At 39.5% G+C, this 16,402-nt stretch overlaps 1 protein-coding gene across 12 annotated transcripts in view; it reads right to left on the bottom strand.

Annotated features, from left to right (window-relative positions):
• inpp4b (inositol polyphosphate-4-phosphatase type II B) overlaps positions 1-16,402 on the bottom strand; it is a 237,754-nt gene that overhangs the window by 2,872 nt on the left and 218,480 nt on the right. For 6 of the 12 annotated variants that reach the window (XM_040147195.1, XM_040147196.1, XM_040147198.1 and 3 more), the window contains 8 exons: positions 13,224-13,414; positions 12,369-12,492; positions 11,604-11,730; positions 9,341-9,481; positions 8,769-8,866; positions 8,444-8,556; positions 7,085-7,239; positions 3,216-3,482 (listed from right to left, as the gene is read on the bottom strand). In XM_040147195.1, coding sequence (XP_040003129.1) covers positions 3,308-3,482; positions 7,085-7,239; positions 8,444-8,556; positions 8,769-8,866; positions 9,341-9,481; positions 11,604-11,730; positions 12,369-12,492; positions 13,224-13,414 — 1,124 coding nt within the window. In that variant the 3' untranslated portion in view covers positions 3,216-3,307. Of the gene's footprint in view, positions 1-3,215; positions 3,483-7,084; positions 7,240-8,443; positions 8,557-8,768; positions 8,867-9,340; positions 9,482-11,603; positions 11,731-12,368; positions 12,493-13,223; positions 13,415-16,402 lie in introns of those variants that run through there. The other 6 variants (XM_040147206.1, XM_040147205.1, XM_040147204.1 and 3 more) reach the window with 4 other exon arrangements.

Raw genomic sequence — 16,402 nt, 5'->3', positions numbered from 1 at the left:
AAGAATTGTTCCAAGAAAAAGCAGTTATAAATGACGCTCATTGTCACTTCTGAGCAGTATGCTGCCCTCAGAAATCTGTGATCTGATCAAACTCCCAGTGGGATCGAGAAATCTAATGGTTCAAACAAACAGATAATAATAATAATACAATTATTACGGTTATGGCTACAAACCCAACACGCTGGTAAGAATGAACTAGGTGAGGGTAAGGGGTTCAGTTGGTCCGCCAGAATTTTCCTAAACGTCCATCTACGGTGCAGATCCACAAACCCACAGTAATTGAAATTGTAAGCTAAACGATGAGACATATGGGCATAAAATATGTAAATCATATGTTGTCCTAAATAGTTCTATGCTTGCAAATCGCTGTCTAAAGAGGAGCAATATATTCAAAAGCTGACTTTTTTCCTTGTGCGAACTTTAACTATGAAAAACACTTTAACCTGGCATCTGGATGTGGGCGTGTCCTGTTGCGGCTTTGCTAGTCAAGAAGGTTGGCGAGCGACCTCTTGCGATCTCAGATCTGCTCAGAAGCTGCAGAAAACAGCTGGAGAAAACTGAGAGAACAGACTCAGAAATGAGCACGTGCGTGCAAAAATCAGATCCTCCTCTTACAAATCTCAGACTGAGACTGAGCATCACTCAGAATACTTTTTGTACCATCTCAAATGTTTTGTCGTCAACATACTTCCATACCTCTCCCCTCTGTCACAGATGTGTTGCAGCCTCGCTACCTCTCGCTCTCTCCCTCTCTCTTACCTGTGACTTCTTCACATCTCTTATTTTCTGTGCAGTTTTGGTCGCAATTCCTCCCCAGTCTTCTTCTCCTTTCCCCTGCAGCTATGCCTCAGACTCAGGCTACCAGCTTCACCATGGCTAACATTATCTAGGCCCTCTAAGTCATCTTTCCTCTTCCTAGTGTTGGTTGATTTGGACGTTTAGATTCATGCAAATATCATACACATTTAAATTTACATTTGTGTGGTTCTCACTGAGAAGCTAAATATCCTTTTTTTCCTGCGGTCGTTCTGTGGTTGTGGTTGTTACACAAATAACCTTCACCGCAATCTCTTTAGCTGAGGCTCATGAGTCTGCAAACAAAACAGACTCATTAATCGGCCAAAATAAACTGCTGTAGTTTAACACATTCCAGTGGAACAGTGAAGAACTTTCCTGTCTGTCTCTTTTCTTCCATCCTCCATCAGAGGACTGTGTGAGAGACCTTCAGAACAAAAAAAAGTAGTCCTTTAGATTTAAAATTGGAGCACTTTGCTATTATATTCACGACCAACGCTCAATGTAAATTAAAAAAAAACTACCTTTCAGCCAAGACCTGGTTTATTTATTCAGGTTTTAGTACCATAAAGTGCCCTGACACTGTATGAACTTGTGTCTGCTAATGCTTCTGTCATATATCACAGTTTATGTTTCTGTTTGGAAGCGTAACGTGGTGTGAAACGAGAGCCAGAGTTTTAGATTTCAAAACATATGATAGATGAGTGTTCCCCCCAAGTGTAACTGATATGCCCTTGAAAAAGAAAGTGAACCTCTGTCTGTTCTTCTGAAGCTGTCTCTAGGTGTACAGGGCTAAAGTTTATTGTAGGGTTCAAAAGCTGATTGGTCCTCCACACTGTATAAAGTTTATGACAGCTTAATTTCGGTTTTATCTCTGATGAGTTTCTTAGTAGAGATGGGAGAACCATACAAAAAAAAAAAAAACGTACACCAATCAGGCCTTTATGATCAAGTGGCCAGAGTGAAGCCACTCTTCACTATAAAGTACAGGACAGCCCAATGGGAGTTTGCCAAAAGGCATTTGAACGACCCTCAGACCATGAGAAGCAAGATCCTCTAGTCTGAAGAAACGTGGATTAAACTATTTGGCCACAATTCCCAACGATGTGTATGGAGGAAACCAGGCACTGAGCATCACCTCATTATTTCCATCCCTATAGTCAAACACCTTGGTGCAGCATCATTCTGTGGGGATATTTTTCTGCCAAAGGGATTGAGGGAAAGATGGATGTAGGAAATGCAGAGAAACTCACACGGATAGCATACTGTAGTGTTGCGACTGAGCAATTGAGTGTTAGAGACAGAGAAAGAAAAAAAGGGGAGAGATTGTCTGCCCTTGAAAGACTGGTGTAAAGGTCTTTATAACAATTATTGTTTGGAGTAAATTAAATTTGCTCTGCCTCAATAAACCAAAATACCAGAAGTGGTTGGACCCCTCTTCAGCTGGCAATACATTAGCTGTATTTGCAGAAAATGATGAATGTTCAACTCTTGTAAAGCACATCCATTTCCAAATTTTAGTATAATACCCACACCTAACCTAAATGTGAACATGCGTATGTCTGTTATTAGCCACCCTTTTGAACCATATAACTCTCTAAAAAACCATTCACACATCATTTTCACATATTGCTTCTGTTAGTTAACCAAATTTTTCAAATTCTTCAAATTTTCAGCTGTTTCAGATGATGTTACAGGTTAAAGGGTAAGGCTGGCAATATTCTCTACTTTTCTTATAAAAAAAATCACATGAAAAGACCAAAAGCAATAATGAAATGATCCTACTAACAAGTATTGTTTGTGTATCCAAATATCGTATTGCTTATTTCTCTTTGCCATAAAGCCCCACTGCTTTCCAAAAATATTTAAAAGTGGGCCAGACTGTTGCACTACCTGACATGTCCTTTCATTATGATTAAATGAATGGACACTAAAGTTTGAGCCAATCTTATATACACCAGTTCACTGCTGCACAAAATGTGTATTAATCTGCAGCTGAAAGTTGTACCCAACAAATGCACTTTGTTTGAAAAAATTCCTGTCTGACTTTTAGGAAAGTCAGACAATACTGTTAGAAGGACTATATATACAACATTGTTGTTGAGAATAAGAAAAATATAGAATAACACTAGGTTTATCTTAAAATGGAAATGTCTGATAGTCAAAATTACCTTTATGTATATTGTATATGCATTTAGTATTTAGTTAATGTGAACTCCATATTATGTTAAGTTTGCTCTTGTCAAATATTAAGAACTAACAGTTTATCAGAAAAGACTCCTGGTAAATCAGGAAAGGTTCAACTTTTTAAGTGTCAGTTATGTTACTTAATACCACCTGATTGAAATCAGTTTCCCCCAGTCCTCGGCAACTGCACAGGAATGAATGCCCTACAGCAATTGCAATTACCTTTAACACGCGAAAACCAGTTAAATCCGACTACCACCACTCATTGAGGAATAATCAGCAAACACAGAAAAAAGGAGTGAGTAGAGATGGCATTGTCAGCAATTTATTGATATTTTGCAAGCAGAAAAACAAGACTTAAAATGAGCCACACAACCAGTAAGTGGGAGCTAACAAGCAGCAGGGCAATGGGGTAAAAGTGTCGTGACGCTGGTTTGTTCTCTGTCACGGCGCCAGCCTCAGGATCCTCCCACTGCCCAATGTCCCCCTGGGTCAGCCGACTGCAGGGGCGCCCATCAGAGTGAAACAGAATGGCCAGAGATAGATCAAAATACTGTGGTGTTAGTACAGTCTAGATGCTGTCTAAGTGGGACTTCTACCACAGATTGATCATTTGAGAGCCCATCCAGGCTGGTGCCAGAAGGCCCACTTAGACACAGAGCCATTAGTACAGACTTTGCCTCTAGAAGCATCACGGCCACAGACAAGCAGGCAGGGATGGACGGAGCACAAATAGTGAGAATCAGGCTCATGAAAAGCTGCACTGTATGCAATGTGTTGAGATGACTCAATGGGCTAAAGATGGAGGAAGGAGTCATGCAGCTTGATGAATCAGTGGATGAATCATGCTTACGGTCATAGTTAAAACATTTTTTTTGTGGAATGTGACAGCTAAGTTTCTAGTATTGATTTTCCTTTGGAAAAAAAAATCCTTTCATTCATACTTTATTTATGATATTTATGATATTTATTTATTTATGATTCATACTTTTGGCAGGACTTAAAACATCATTACCAACCAGTGAAAACGGTTTATTCATTTCACTATAAGAGACATTAGCGCACTTCATATATTCCCTCAATGCAACAATCTGTCTAGCAAAGTGAGTGCTGAGTGAGTAAATATCACATTAATACATTTTCTGACTTAAGACTCAATAGATATGTATGAGAAACTGGACTAAAAACTCCACATGAGCTCCACATGTAACAATTTGTAGGCTCTTCAACTAGGAAAATACAGGCAAGCACATGCCGGGGGGTTTTAGTAGAGGCAAAGAATCAGGTTACATGAAATACCTGATCGCTAGACTGACAGGAAGAACAGATTGACTAAAAGACACTGTATATACTTCCTCTGTATTTGTTGCAGCATGTGCGGAACAGCGGGTTATGTAAATGACAACTGCACACTACACACGATAAAATGCAGCTGTTACAATGCTGCTGTAGTTGCCTCCAACCAATATTTATATCACGGTTGGGTGACCTGGGTAGCCCCAGAATAAAAATGAGGTCAGCTGGTCCAGCCTGTCTATTCACCAACATATAAGCCTGCCTTATTTTTATTCAAAGCAAATAACAAGCCAATTCTGGCAAAACCATTAACTGACAAGGATGAGACAAGCTCCCAGCTTGCTTTGAGTACAACAAGCCCAGTTACCTTAAATGACTGAAACTGCTCTACATTTTATAGATACAAACTGTGACTTTCCACTGGTTGAAACTTAAGTAAATAAGGATCTTTCTAGTATCACGTTTATTCGCTCGTTTGGCCACATTATTGTTCCGGTGCAGTATGAACTTCGCTGACTCACCGGGTAAGAGGAAAGAAAATGGATAATTTACTAAAGCAATGACATTAGACTGCACTGGCAGTGTCTACCAGACCAGACAAGAGGTGCGATCCGACAAACCAGCAGACAGCATCTTTTACTCATGATAAATGCCCTGATATTTTTAATCACACTTGACCATGCAGATAGATATAAAGTATATATTATTCGTTTTAAAAGATTAAGCTTTAATTTAGTGCCTATATATTTAATCCAAACTAATTCCAGTAAAAGGGTGTCCCACATTTCAGCCAAAAAACAAAAATGTTGGAGCTATAATGTTATAATATATCATGTATCATATTTGCCACTTAAGATCCAGATTTTACCTGGATTTTACTCCTTCTATTTACCCCGTCTCTATTTTCCAAATTTAACCTGTTTTTTTGGATCCCCCTTTTCACCTCATTTCAACACTACGTTAATGTTAAATTCTTCTTATTAAAGTCTAATCAGGTATCAAGGTTTAATTAGACCTACAGCCTTTGTTAACTTGGAGGCAAATAGACATGTTAACAGTTAACATGTTAACAATTTCTACATGTGCCCAGGGCTACTTAGGATATTTCCGGCCACATGTGCCTGTCTTGGCTAAGTTTTACTTATCAAATCGGCTGACTGTAAATGTTCTGCTAAGCCTTTTATAACCGCTCCTGTTTCAGTTGTTTACTATGCAGTGCATTGTACCTGGATTATATTTAGATTCAAGATTCTGAATTACATAAATTACTGCCATTTCAATAATAATAGTTGATGGCAATTTGGTTTTGGTGCTCTCACATAAAACAAGTCAAACAAAAACCTTACATCACATACAGTAGCCACACTGGGGCATAAAACACTAACACATAGAAAATACACAGAGGAAGCCACACGATGTCGTCACAGGACGCTGCCATCTCTACTTTTCGAAAACGACCACAATGTCGGAAAAGACGAGAGACTAATCTATTGATAGATACAGTATATCACACATTGCGTGCAACTTTACATTGTGCTGGCAGTGCTATTGTCTCACAGGCACAACAGTGGGCGGTGAAAGGTAAAATATACCTGCGACTGGGATTATCTTGTTTCATGGTTTTGTGTTTGAAGAGATGAATATTTGTGGAGAGTTTTTTTAGGTGTTTATTTTTGTCCTGACTACTTGAAGTCCAACATCTACAACATGTTCATCAAATCAGTTGGAGTTTGAGTAAATTAACATAAATATCATTTAAAGCTGTTGCAGGGTTTAACTAATAAAACTTGATTATTTTATGAAAATTGGTTATTGTGTAACTGTAAATTGGGACTATTGAATAAGATCATTTACACCAATTTTTAATTAATCTCGCTGGTTGTAGAATATGTTAAGCAGTTGAGTTGTGATCAGTTGTTATGCACTGCACTGACTGCATTTGTGTCTTTGGGTCAAGGATTGTTGTGTCCTCTTACTCTTCAAACACAGCTGCCATCAGCTGGCCTGCACAGATCATTACCACAGGCGTTTGAGACGTGCACTTCACCAACAGCCTTAAAAAGGTTCTTAAATTAGACCTTATCAGATTTAGACAGATGCAGATGTTTGTGTTTACCCTGCTGGCAAACACAAACACAAAAGGCAACAGTGTCCCTGCAGCACTAATAGGAACATGCATGGCTGCCACTGAATGTGTGAGGGGAGGTGGTGGTGGTGGAGCAAACACATGATGATGGTTATACTGGCACATCTGATGGTGATAAGCTGGGAGGTGCAGACAAAATGCCTTTGATGTGTGCAATTGATGGTGTCAGCTTTTGCTCATAGGCACAAGTTGCAGTTGCAGGTTATTACTTTGACCAGATATTTCAATAAGGTAATAACATCCCGATTTTTGTAAACACAATGTCCTGGTTACTGTAGCTACCTGAAAGGACTCACTATCAACTGTTTTCGTTGGTTTGTTTTCAACTATTGGTTTAACAGAAAGTACTTAAAACTTTTCACAGTGTAGTTTGGGGATATGTGCAAAGTATCCGAGGCACTGAGCATTAAAGTTTATTCTTGACCTTGGAAATAGTAATTTGAGAAAGTTATCTTTTCTCAAGGTCCACTCGTTAGCCTTTCTTCAGCTGTCAACCACAGAGCTTTCCCCAGCATACCACCAGGTCAAAGTAGAAAAATATGTCTTTTTGTAATTTGATTGAACTGACCTGTTTAATATCAGAACTAGGAGTGGCTGGAAAATAACTTGCACCCACAAAGGTTTTATGTGATCTACTATTTACTACTTTCACTATCTTACCTCCGCATACAGTCCAGAGCACGGAGGAAGAAATCCTTGCTGAGCTGGTGTTCATCACGTAGGAGGGCACACTGCTCTAATGTAACAGACATGGATGTCCGGTCTTTGGCACTTTTACAGCTGGTGAACCTGATGCCATTTAACCTTCGGCAGATCTGGATAGAAGAATGGAAAAAAGATACATGCAATGTTTATGTGCATCATTAGTGCAAACTCTCCTTTTTTTGTTAGTGTGTTTTACATGTGCATGTTGTTCTACCACAAACCAGCAAGTTGACATTTCTTGTTCAGAGTTAAAGGTGCTATAAGTGAGTTTTTTGCTATCGCTACGCAACTTACGTTAGCATTAACAGTTGTTTACTTACAAAAAGCTTCAGCCATATTTGAAATTACAAGACAAGCAGTTAGAATACGCCCTCTGAGCAGCGCTACTTCTTCATCCTATCATGCTGAAGGGCAGACTGGACACTACAGTGACTAACTATCGTAAAGTAGTATCACGAGACAGGACAGGGCTAGCTGGTTAGCATGCTAATTTCAGTAGAAGAAAAGAAGTGATAGAAATAGAAGCAAAACAATAGTTAACACTGGCGTTGCTTTCCACCGCTGGAGACAGCTCTTTGCGAGTAAAGGAATGGAGTTTGATGCTGGACTTCTGGACTAGTAAGTAAACAGCTGATAATGCTAATGTTGGCTATTTAGCAGCAGCAAAAACTTACACATAACACCTTTAAATGTGTCCAAAACTATTGGATGTATTGTCATGAAACTCAGAGCAGACATTCATGATTGTAATAACTTTGGCGATCCTCTAATTTTTTCTGTAGTGAAATCCATAGGTTCAAAATTTAATTTGTTTAATACCTTGGTTGAAAAACAAATACATGCAAAACTAATGACATTTCCATCAGCCTCAGCAGGACATTGTGTTTAGTGTTTAGCAAATGTTAGACAAAATAAAATGGTGAACATGGTAAAATTATACCATCTTATCATCAACATATAGCATTGTCATTGGGAGCATCCTAGCAAAGTACCCGTGTGCCTAACTACAGCTTCACAGACAGAGCAGCTAGAATGGCTGTAGATGCTTTGTCTTGTTTAAATCAGATGCAATGTAGGAACATTTAGAGCAAATCACTGACAGGTACAGTATCGCCTTCGGAAATCAATCCATGATCTCAGGCAGTTTCTGTTTGCTCAACTAAGTGCTTACATTAAAACCCATGATATATGAATATGTCAAAATTGTTTATAGTTTATAGTTACCTTAGCTATGCAGTGAGAAAGTTTAGGTATACGCTTCAGAGAATACTCTTCCTGACAGGGACAGAAAGTTACAATAAAAACACTGCTCACCGTTCCAGCTATCCATAGTATCTCCACATTCTTTCTCTTCTTTGTGACTACATTCTGGCCCAGTGTTTCAAGTAATTCCTTTATGTCAGTTTGTGTTTGAAAACATGGTAGACCTGTCCATAGAAAACATAAACACATTGCCAGTGACTGGGTCTGTTTGTGTTCTTTTGAGAATACAAGTTTATGAAAAATTGTTTAGAAGTGGCTGCAGCACTGATGTCAAACTACAGAAATGTGAAAAACCAAATATTAACAAATGATTGCCAATACTCTTTTTCCCACATCTTTGTGGGATTACAGCAAGCAAGAGTCGCTCTGCACTCACATTCCACTGGCACCTTTTCACTTAATGATTTGTAATAGGCTTCTAACATCTCAAAGTTCTTCTGGTTTATTCTTTCTTGTAGGGAGATATCTCCAAACCTGAGAGGATGACAAAGGGAATAAGGACAGTTATGGTGGAGCATCAAGACATTCCCTAAAACTATTTGGCTGAATGCAGTAAATGCTGCATTCACAGAAAAACAACATGATTTACATGCACATTTTTTGGTGGGATTATATTTACTACTTGATAAAACCCAGAGCATTTTCTACCATTGGGCATAAGTCAATGCAACAGAGTTGCATATTAAACAATTCTTTGCCAGTCAGTGAATATGGGTATGCCACTAGGGGTTTGAATGCCTCCCACATTGAAGGATTACAAATTAATTGCAGTTCTGGATATAAATGCATTTTTTGTCAAGAGTAAAGGATAAAGAATAAGCTGTCAACAACTCTAGTTCTTTATCTGATTTTGATTCATTTAAGACCACACTGGCTTTGTTTAACATGTTCACATAAAGAGTGGTTTTCCACAAGTGCTTCAGAATGAACAAAGAGTTTCTGCAGTACCTTTCTGCTATAGTTTGCTGTTCATTGATGCCCACGTTAAACAGCACTGGGAATACTTGTAGAAGCTTGCCCTCTTTGATCTGCTCTGGCAAGGTCTGGAAAACCAGTCTTGGTAACGGCACTTCTACAGTGAAATGGTCTCTGAATGCAAGGGAAAAAAAAAAAAACAGGAGGAAGAATTAAACAGAAATTCTTTATGCTTTGCCAATGTTATAGAATTTGATAAGTTTTGGAAGTTCTACAATTTTACACCAAAGACACGCTACAATTATAAGAGAGACTGATGGTGTGTTTGCATTAGAGCAAGACAGTACTAAGTCTGTGAGACAGAATGCCTGACAGACTGACATGGATGTGAGTAGGGTGTCTGCTTATCACCCCTGGCATAATGAACGCAATAATAAGCCCAGGTAAAACTCGGCTAGGATTTGTTTTGGCAAATGTCCTTCATGGTAACTATTTTCATGTTTCTGAACGGCATTCATGGAACAAGTGACTCAGTGGTACACTTGCCATGACAAACTGCTTTGGTATGACTGCACTCTCCTGTACCACTTTTTTTTTTTTTTGTGGTACAGGAGTGCGTGACAACATTATTTTATTGAAATGTGGATTAAAGTTCACCAGGATTCAAAAGACAGAGCTGCTTCCTCATAATTGGCTGTACAGAACTGCTGTACTGCTTGGCATTTTTCCAACCCATATCTCCCTTCAGCACTAAGCCTTGCTATAACTTTAAGGCATAAAGAAAGGCACCCACTGTTTTGTGCGCCCGACAAATCACATACTGTATGAATATAATAATTATGGTCAAAGAGTGTATAATAAATATTCTATAACAAGATAACATGCAAAGAAGTGTCTTGTGGTCTGGCTGCAAGTGGATAAAAATAGCACAAAAAAAAAAAAAAAAAATAGTCTGGTGTACTGGCCATTGGGCATACTGGGACAAATCCCGGTTGGCCGTCTTCAACAATCATAGTGGGGGCTAATATTTGATCTGGAACCCCTTGTTGTTAAAAACTCTCTTCTGTACAAATTGTAATGGAGGTTTCTGTCTGTGTCAAACTCCACACCAGCAAAAGGGGGGTCTCAGCCAGCATTCTCGAATGAGGCACTATAATCAGATTCTTGTAAAAGAAGAAATGGCTGCTGTCAAGTTGTTATTAGCTTCTGTTCTACTGAAACCTTTATGCAGTAAAGCTTTTGTGAACAGAAAATGTCCTACTCTGAGATTGTGATGTTATTCTGTTTTACACTTTCCTGGATGCATCACTAAATTTCTTAACCCTTATCTGAAAACATCAATCTTATTATCAGTTAAAATAACCAACTACTTTTACTGGCTGTAAACTGGTAACACTTTTATTTTTATTTATTTTATGGGTTCCTAAAATTTATGAACAGTTTGCCAGGGGGTTGTTTGGAAAGAACTATGGAATTTCGTAATAATTAGATGGAAATTAGTGACCATATTCTAACACAATTCAAATGGTTAAGTACCAACTCTTTTGAGTACTTGAGAACAAGCCCCAACAGTTACTACAAGGGTCAATTAACAGGTGTGTCAGATTAAAAACTCTGACTGACTAAAAAGAAGAACCCCTGCACTGTTGATCACTTGAACTCACTTTATTAACAACATTTGTTAATCAGGTAAAATTCCAACATACTCATATGTTCATATACAGTATATATATTTTTTTCACAGTAAGAAAGAGCCAGGAAATTACACTGTAGTAGCATAGTTCAGTAGAGTTTACACAAGGAATTCGATTAAAACATGGTCACATTTGTACAAGGTTATGCTATTAGTTAGTTAATTGAAAGTGTACCAGATGAACACTCCCTATTATAAGTGCCAAATTACAGTACATTACGCTCCTTTTCTAGGACGCTTCCTTCCTGTAATTGCAGTTACAGGTCGGGCCCTTTCTAATAGATGACGTGCAGACAATAAAGAATCAAGAGGACTCTTAAAATAAAGTGTTTCTCCCAAACCATAAAATGAAAACATGTCAATTTTATTGATAGCGTGTTATTCTAATGCTCATCGAGGGACTTGTGTTGGCAACTGGATGACAACAGACAATTATCTGTAATTGCTCCTTGCAATGTACTGAACTGCTACTATGCTATTACTACATCAGGTTGTAGTATGCAACAGCTTTGTCTTTAGGATATTCCATTATCACATAAACAGACAGATGGAACAAGTTAGACTGAAGCACAAAAGGAAACAGAGAAGGGGATAATCTCTCACCGTCGGCCACACACTAAAGGCTGGAGGTCACTGAGGTCATCTGTCTTGGCCTCTGTGATCTTGAACATGACTCTGTGCAGGTCTGAGATTCCAACCTCCATGTCCTCCAGCATCCCAATCTCTTCACCTTAAAAAAACGTTTAACCAAAGAAGATTAGTGGTGATTTAACTCTTAATTTTCAAACATTGCCTTTTATTTACTCAGAATGAGGGGAGTTGCCCATGTTTGACACTGCAGAGGCATTATTTGGGGGAGACATGAAAGGGGTTAAGGCATTAGCTGTCCTTATGTCTTAGCTGCCACAAAGCTCCTTGTGCTGCTTTTCAGCTGTTAATTTCACTGACCAATCCGTTTAACTTCTGTGAGAGCTGCACAATGAGCTTGATGAGAACCAGCACAAATTGAGAACTTTGATCATGGTGGTGCAGGTAGGAAGAATCTGTGCACTCATATCTTAAAAGGGCCTCAACTTGATTCAGTCTCCTGTCTTTGCATTGATCTGATATACATCCATCCTCAAGAGACTGTGTTTAACCTTCACCTTGAACATGTTTAATAAAGTTATTATGCCAATAAAAACACTGCAGTGACTTATCACCTTGACACATGTTGTGATTGGTTATTGCCAGTTTACTTATCGTCCTAGCCAGATTAATCTAAACCAAACAGCTATTAGGGTGTTTCCTTCCTAACAAGTAAAAACAAGTGAAAAGCTGCATTTTTGAGGTTGCCGGTTCTGATTTAACTCTTACAAATTTACTCACTGTAGGTACTGAGCAGGCTCTCAAACTGGGCGACCAGGCCAACCAGGTGGAGTTGCCTCAGGAATCCTTTGTCCTGCATTCCTGCGTACAGTCTCATGATGAAGCCGCAGGCTAAGGCTGCAAGCTGAAAAAAAAAAAAAGAAAAGAAAAGAAAAAAAAACCCTGTTTGATCCATATCTCCCGCAATTTGTTGTTAGCACAAACAGCCAACAGTATGCTCGTAAAATGGGAAACCTAGAATATACAGGGTCTAAAACGATTCAGCTGCAATACAAGGGTAAGCATGTCAATCAGCCTCACAGCTGTATTCATACCACAAGGTTTGAGCTGTCATATTGTAATCATGAAGAATGTTGTCACTCCTCTGGCAGCTATTTGTTTTAAGCTTTTTGAAGCAAACTGTTTAGTACAAAGCCTCCCTATTTTCATGCTTATTTATATTAGTTTTTGTGTAAGGATACACCAAAATTCAATCTGTAAAATGAATGGAACCTGCGGAGTAAACGTCTACAAATAAATGATAGTTTATAGCCTTAAAAATATAATGTTTTCAATTTTGACGTGACAATTTAAATGTCAGCGTTTGGGAACATTCAATAATGTGAGGGGAGTGTTGTTTGGACAGGCAAGGCACAAGTTTGGAGTTGCAAAGTGTACCATTCAGTGAACTTTGGACCACAAAGGAAAATGCAATAATCTGCTTTACAGCTCAAAAGGCTAAATTTAAAAATATCAAAGTATTAGATGTTAAAACAAAAGCAAAGGAAAAAAACTCTGCTTAAGATGAACTACGACAAATACATTACTGAAGTGATCTTGGTATCCTCTAGAGGAATTATAGGGAGTTGGTATTACCTCAGTATTTCCACCTACCGCCTGACTGAAGACCACGTCTCGCCTCTGTTGGAGGACAAACCCCTGTGGTATGCTGCAGGCTGCCTCCTGCAGGAGCACAAAAGTCATGGCTTTCTTAGCCTTCTCCACCACTTCCATCACACACTCCTTTAACCTGGCCACCAGAGGACACAGCTGCTCCCTCCAGTCACCTACGGAGAAAGATTGGATTGGGGAAAAATAGAGGCGGACAGATGGGATGGGGGATAGGGGTGGGAGTGTAGACAGAGATGGAATGACAGATATGCTGTTGTTGTAGATTACACCACTTGTGTTCTCAGCCAGAAACAACGAACAGTTTATCTGTGAGTTGGAACCGGTTCAGTCATTCATGTTTCCCAGACGACGGGGATGAATTACAGGAAGGAAGAACTGTAAACAAATGGAATCCTGGGTGTACAGACTGTGTGAGTGCCTCCAATCATACCTGCTATTTCGGTTCATGTAGGCACTGCAGTGCAAGGTGCAGTGGGCTGGGTGAAGTATATATGTGGATTGGAGGGTATGGTGATAAATAATAAAAATAAATGCACCCTCAACCAGTCATAGCTCTGCGGGTGTCATAGCTCTGAAAGAGCTGAGCCAATCAGTGAGGTATGATGACAATAGCTCTACGCCGCTCCAGGAAATCATTGTGTTGTCTGGATGGTGCTAAGCGGAACGACATGAACCCCCATCACCACAAATCTGCAGACTAAGGCATAGGGGGTGATTGTTTTAACAGCTAAATATTATGATGAGTAAAGACATAAATAATTTAAAAAAAAAAAAAAAAAAAAAACTTAAGTGAAGCCACTTATATGATTGCACCAATCCGATGCTATTTCAGTCAAAATTCTACCCTACAGAATGTCCTAAATATTCACATCATATTGTGGTTGATTTGACATAATAGCATTTGCATTGCAAGAGTGAAACATCAAAAAAAAGTTGGAAAGGAGATAGTTATGCACAGAATTAATGTGCCCCCCTAATCTACGGTCTCCTGCATCCACAGGCAAAGTATTGAGTTATAACCAACCAGTCTGACGTGTGTAGAGATGTGTGTGGCTGTTTTGTAGCAACCTGGTGTCATTTGCATACAATTTGATCACGGTAAACACAACGGACGGCCGTGCGTAAAGACACTACGCTCTGGTGCAGCACTTCTCAGATCAGACACTGCAGATTTATCAACATATCTGTCCTTCAGATGGCTGCAGGGATTAAATAAAGCGAAGGAGAGGCTTTTCATACAGTCTAAAGCAGCTGTGAGCAACACACACTGTGAGAATCACTCATTAACTTATACATCAGTGCAGACTGCTTTAATGAGTTTCGTGCTATATCCACATGTAATGTTTCATTTAGTTTTTGCTGATTTACACCCATCTGCGGGTTGGAGAGTGTTGAATTAAAATATTTATTAATTTGAACATTTTAAGGATTATGTTGTTACTGCTGCACATTTGCCACAAATACTTAGTATGCTCTTCTTTACAAAGTCACCACATTGGCAGCAGAGTGACTTTGATCCAGAAACAGACATGGTTCTGAGACGTCTACTCTCAGCACAATGTCTAAAAGTCAACTGAAATACCGACAACTTGCTTTGTGCTGCCTAAGTTGAACGAAACCTCCCACCGGTTTGTGTCTCTCCTCCCAACTGTGCGCCCTGTGCTCGGTTTTCACACAGTCAATTGCACATTAGGTGTTGATGTATTACAACTGACCCAGGTTGACGGACGGCTTACTGGTTATTGTAAATTATCAAAGATCAGCATCACACCAATCACTCCTATTTGTACATTTTTCCGATTAACTCATATATGTGGATATATTTTTTTTAATCGAATCACATGCGGTTGAGTTAGTTGAGAGTAGTTAAGTCGATTAAATGAGCTAATTAGCTGAGCCTTCTATGTAACCCCTGGCAACAGCAGAAGTACCCCCTGGAGTACAAGTGCCCCTGGTTGGGACTCACAGACACCATTTACTATATACTGATTTTCATAACACACTGATTTAATATTTATCTAAGATTTATTAACTGTCGCAGCTGTGATCCTCTATTTCATTCAGTATTCGATTGAGAGACAATATTTTATATCAACAGCAAAAAATTGAAGATCAAACAGGTTCAGTAATGCAGACTGACTTCTTTGAGTAAGCTAAACTTTGCCACACTACATACTCAAAACCTGCTTCGAAATAATATGCAGGAACTGGGACACAGCTACAGTGTGTTTTCATGGTGTCTTAAATGCATTTCCTCCATCCAGAACAGGTTTCTTACAACCTCCTTACTTAGCCAACAGGGGGCAGTGTTGGCTAAGTAACGTTGGAATTGAGTGTTCCAGCCATGCATTCTGTTCAGATCCAATATATTAGAAAGTTCCTGGGGGGGAAACGGGGATCAGTGTGGACATACACACCTAGACAGACAGACAGACAGACAGACAGACAGACAGACAGAAACACACACACACACACACACACACACACACACACACACACACACACACACACACACACACACACACACACACACACAAAACAGTTGGATATGACCGAGAATGTATAGCACATCAGCCTTGGACTTGTCTTGTCAGAGAAATCACGTCTTATCTCATTCTGCAAATAGTGCCTCTGCACAGAGAAGGAGGAAACAGAACTCCAGCTGTCATCTCTTCCCCAGCCCACCTGTCCAAACATCTAAACCCCCACAACACCTTGTCATCAAAAGCCTGGGCTTCATCGTTCTCTGCGAGGAGATAAAGCCTCTCCCATTATTCCGTCCATGTTTGTATTTAGACAAGCAGACGACCACTTGCTCTGAGCCTGTTCAGCGTCTTAATAAAGGTGCTTGGGGGGGTTGAGCTTATCTGTCAGACTGAACACCGGCGGATGGCCTTGTTCTTAACTGCCAGCTCACTTGGACTGACAGACGCATGGAAACACACATGCACACACAGGCACAAAATGATATGAAGGTACCAACAATTGCACAGATGTCTGAGAGTGCATTTGCCTGCGACACACACACACACACACACACACACACACACACACACACACACACACACACACACACACACACACACACGCACGCACAAACACACACACGCACACTGACAAGTCATGCCCAATCAAATTATCTT

The sequence above is a fragment of the Xiphias gladius genome, chromosome 15, assembly GCF_016859285.1.
Source record: "Xiphias gladius isolate SHS-SW01 ecotype Sanya breed wild chromosome 15, ASM1685928v1, whole genome shotgun sequence".
In the NCBI taxonomy this organism is placed as follows: domain Eukaryota; kingdom Metazoa; phylum Chordata; class Actinopteri; order Istiophoriformes; family Xiphiidae; genus Xiphias; species Xiphias gladius.
This window is presented reverse-complemented; position numbering and strand designations above follow the sequence as displayed.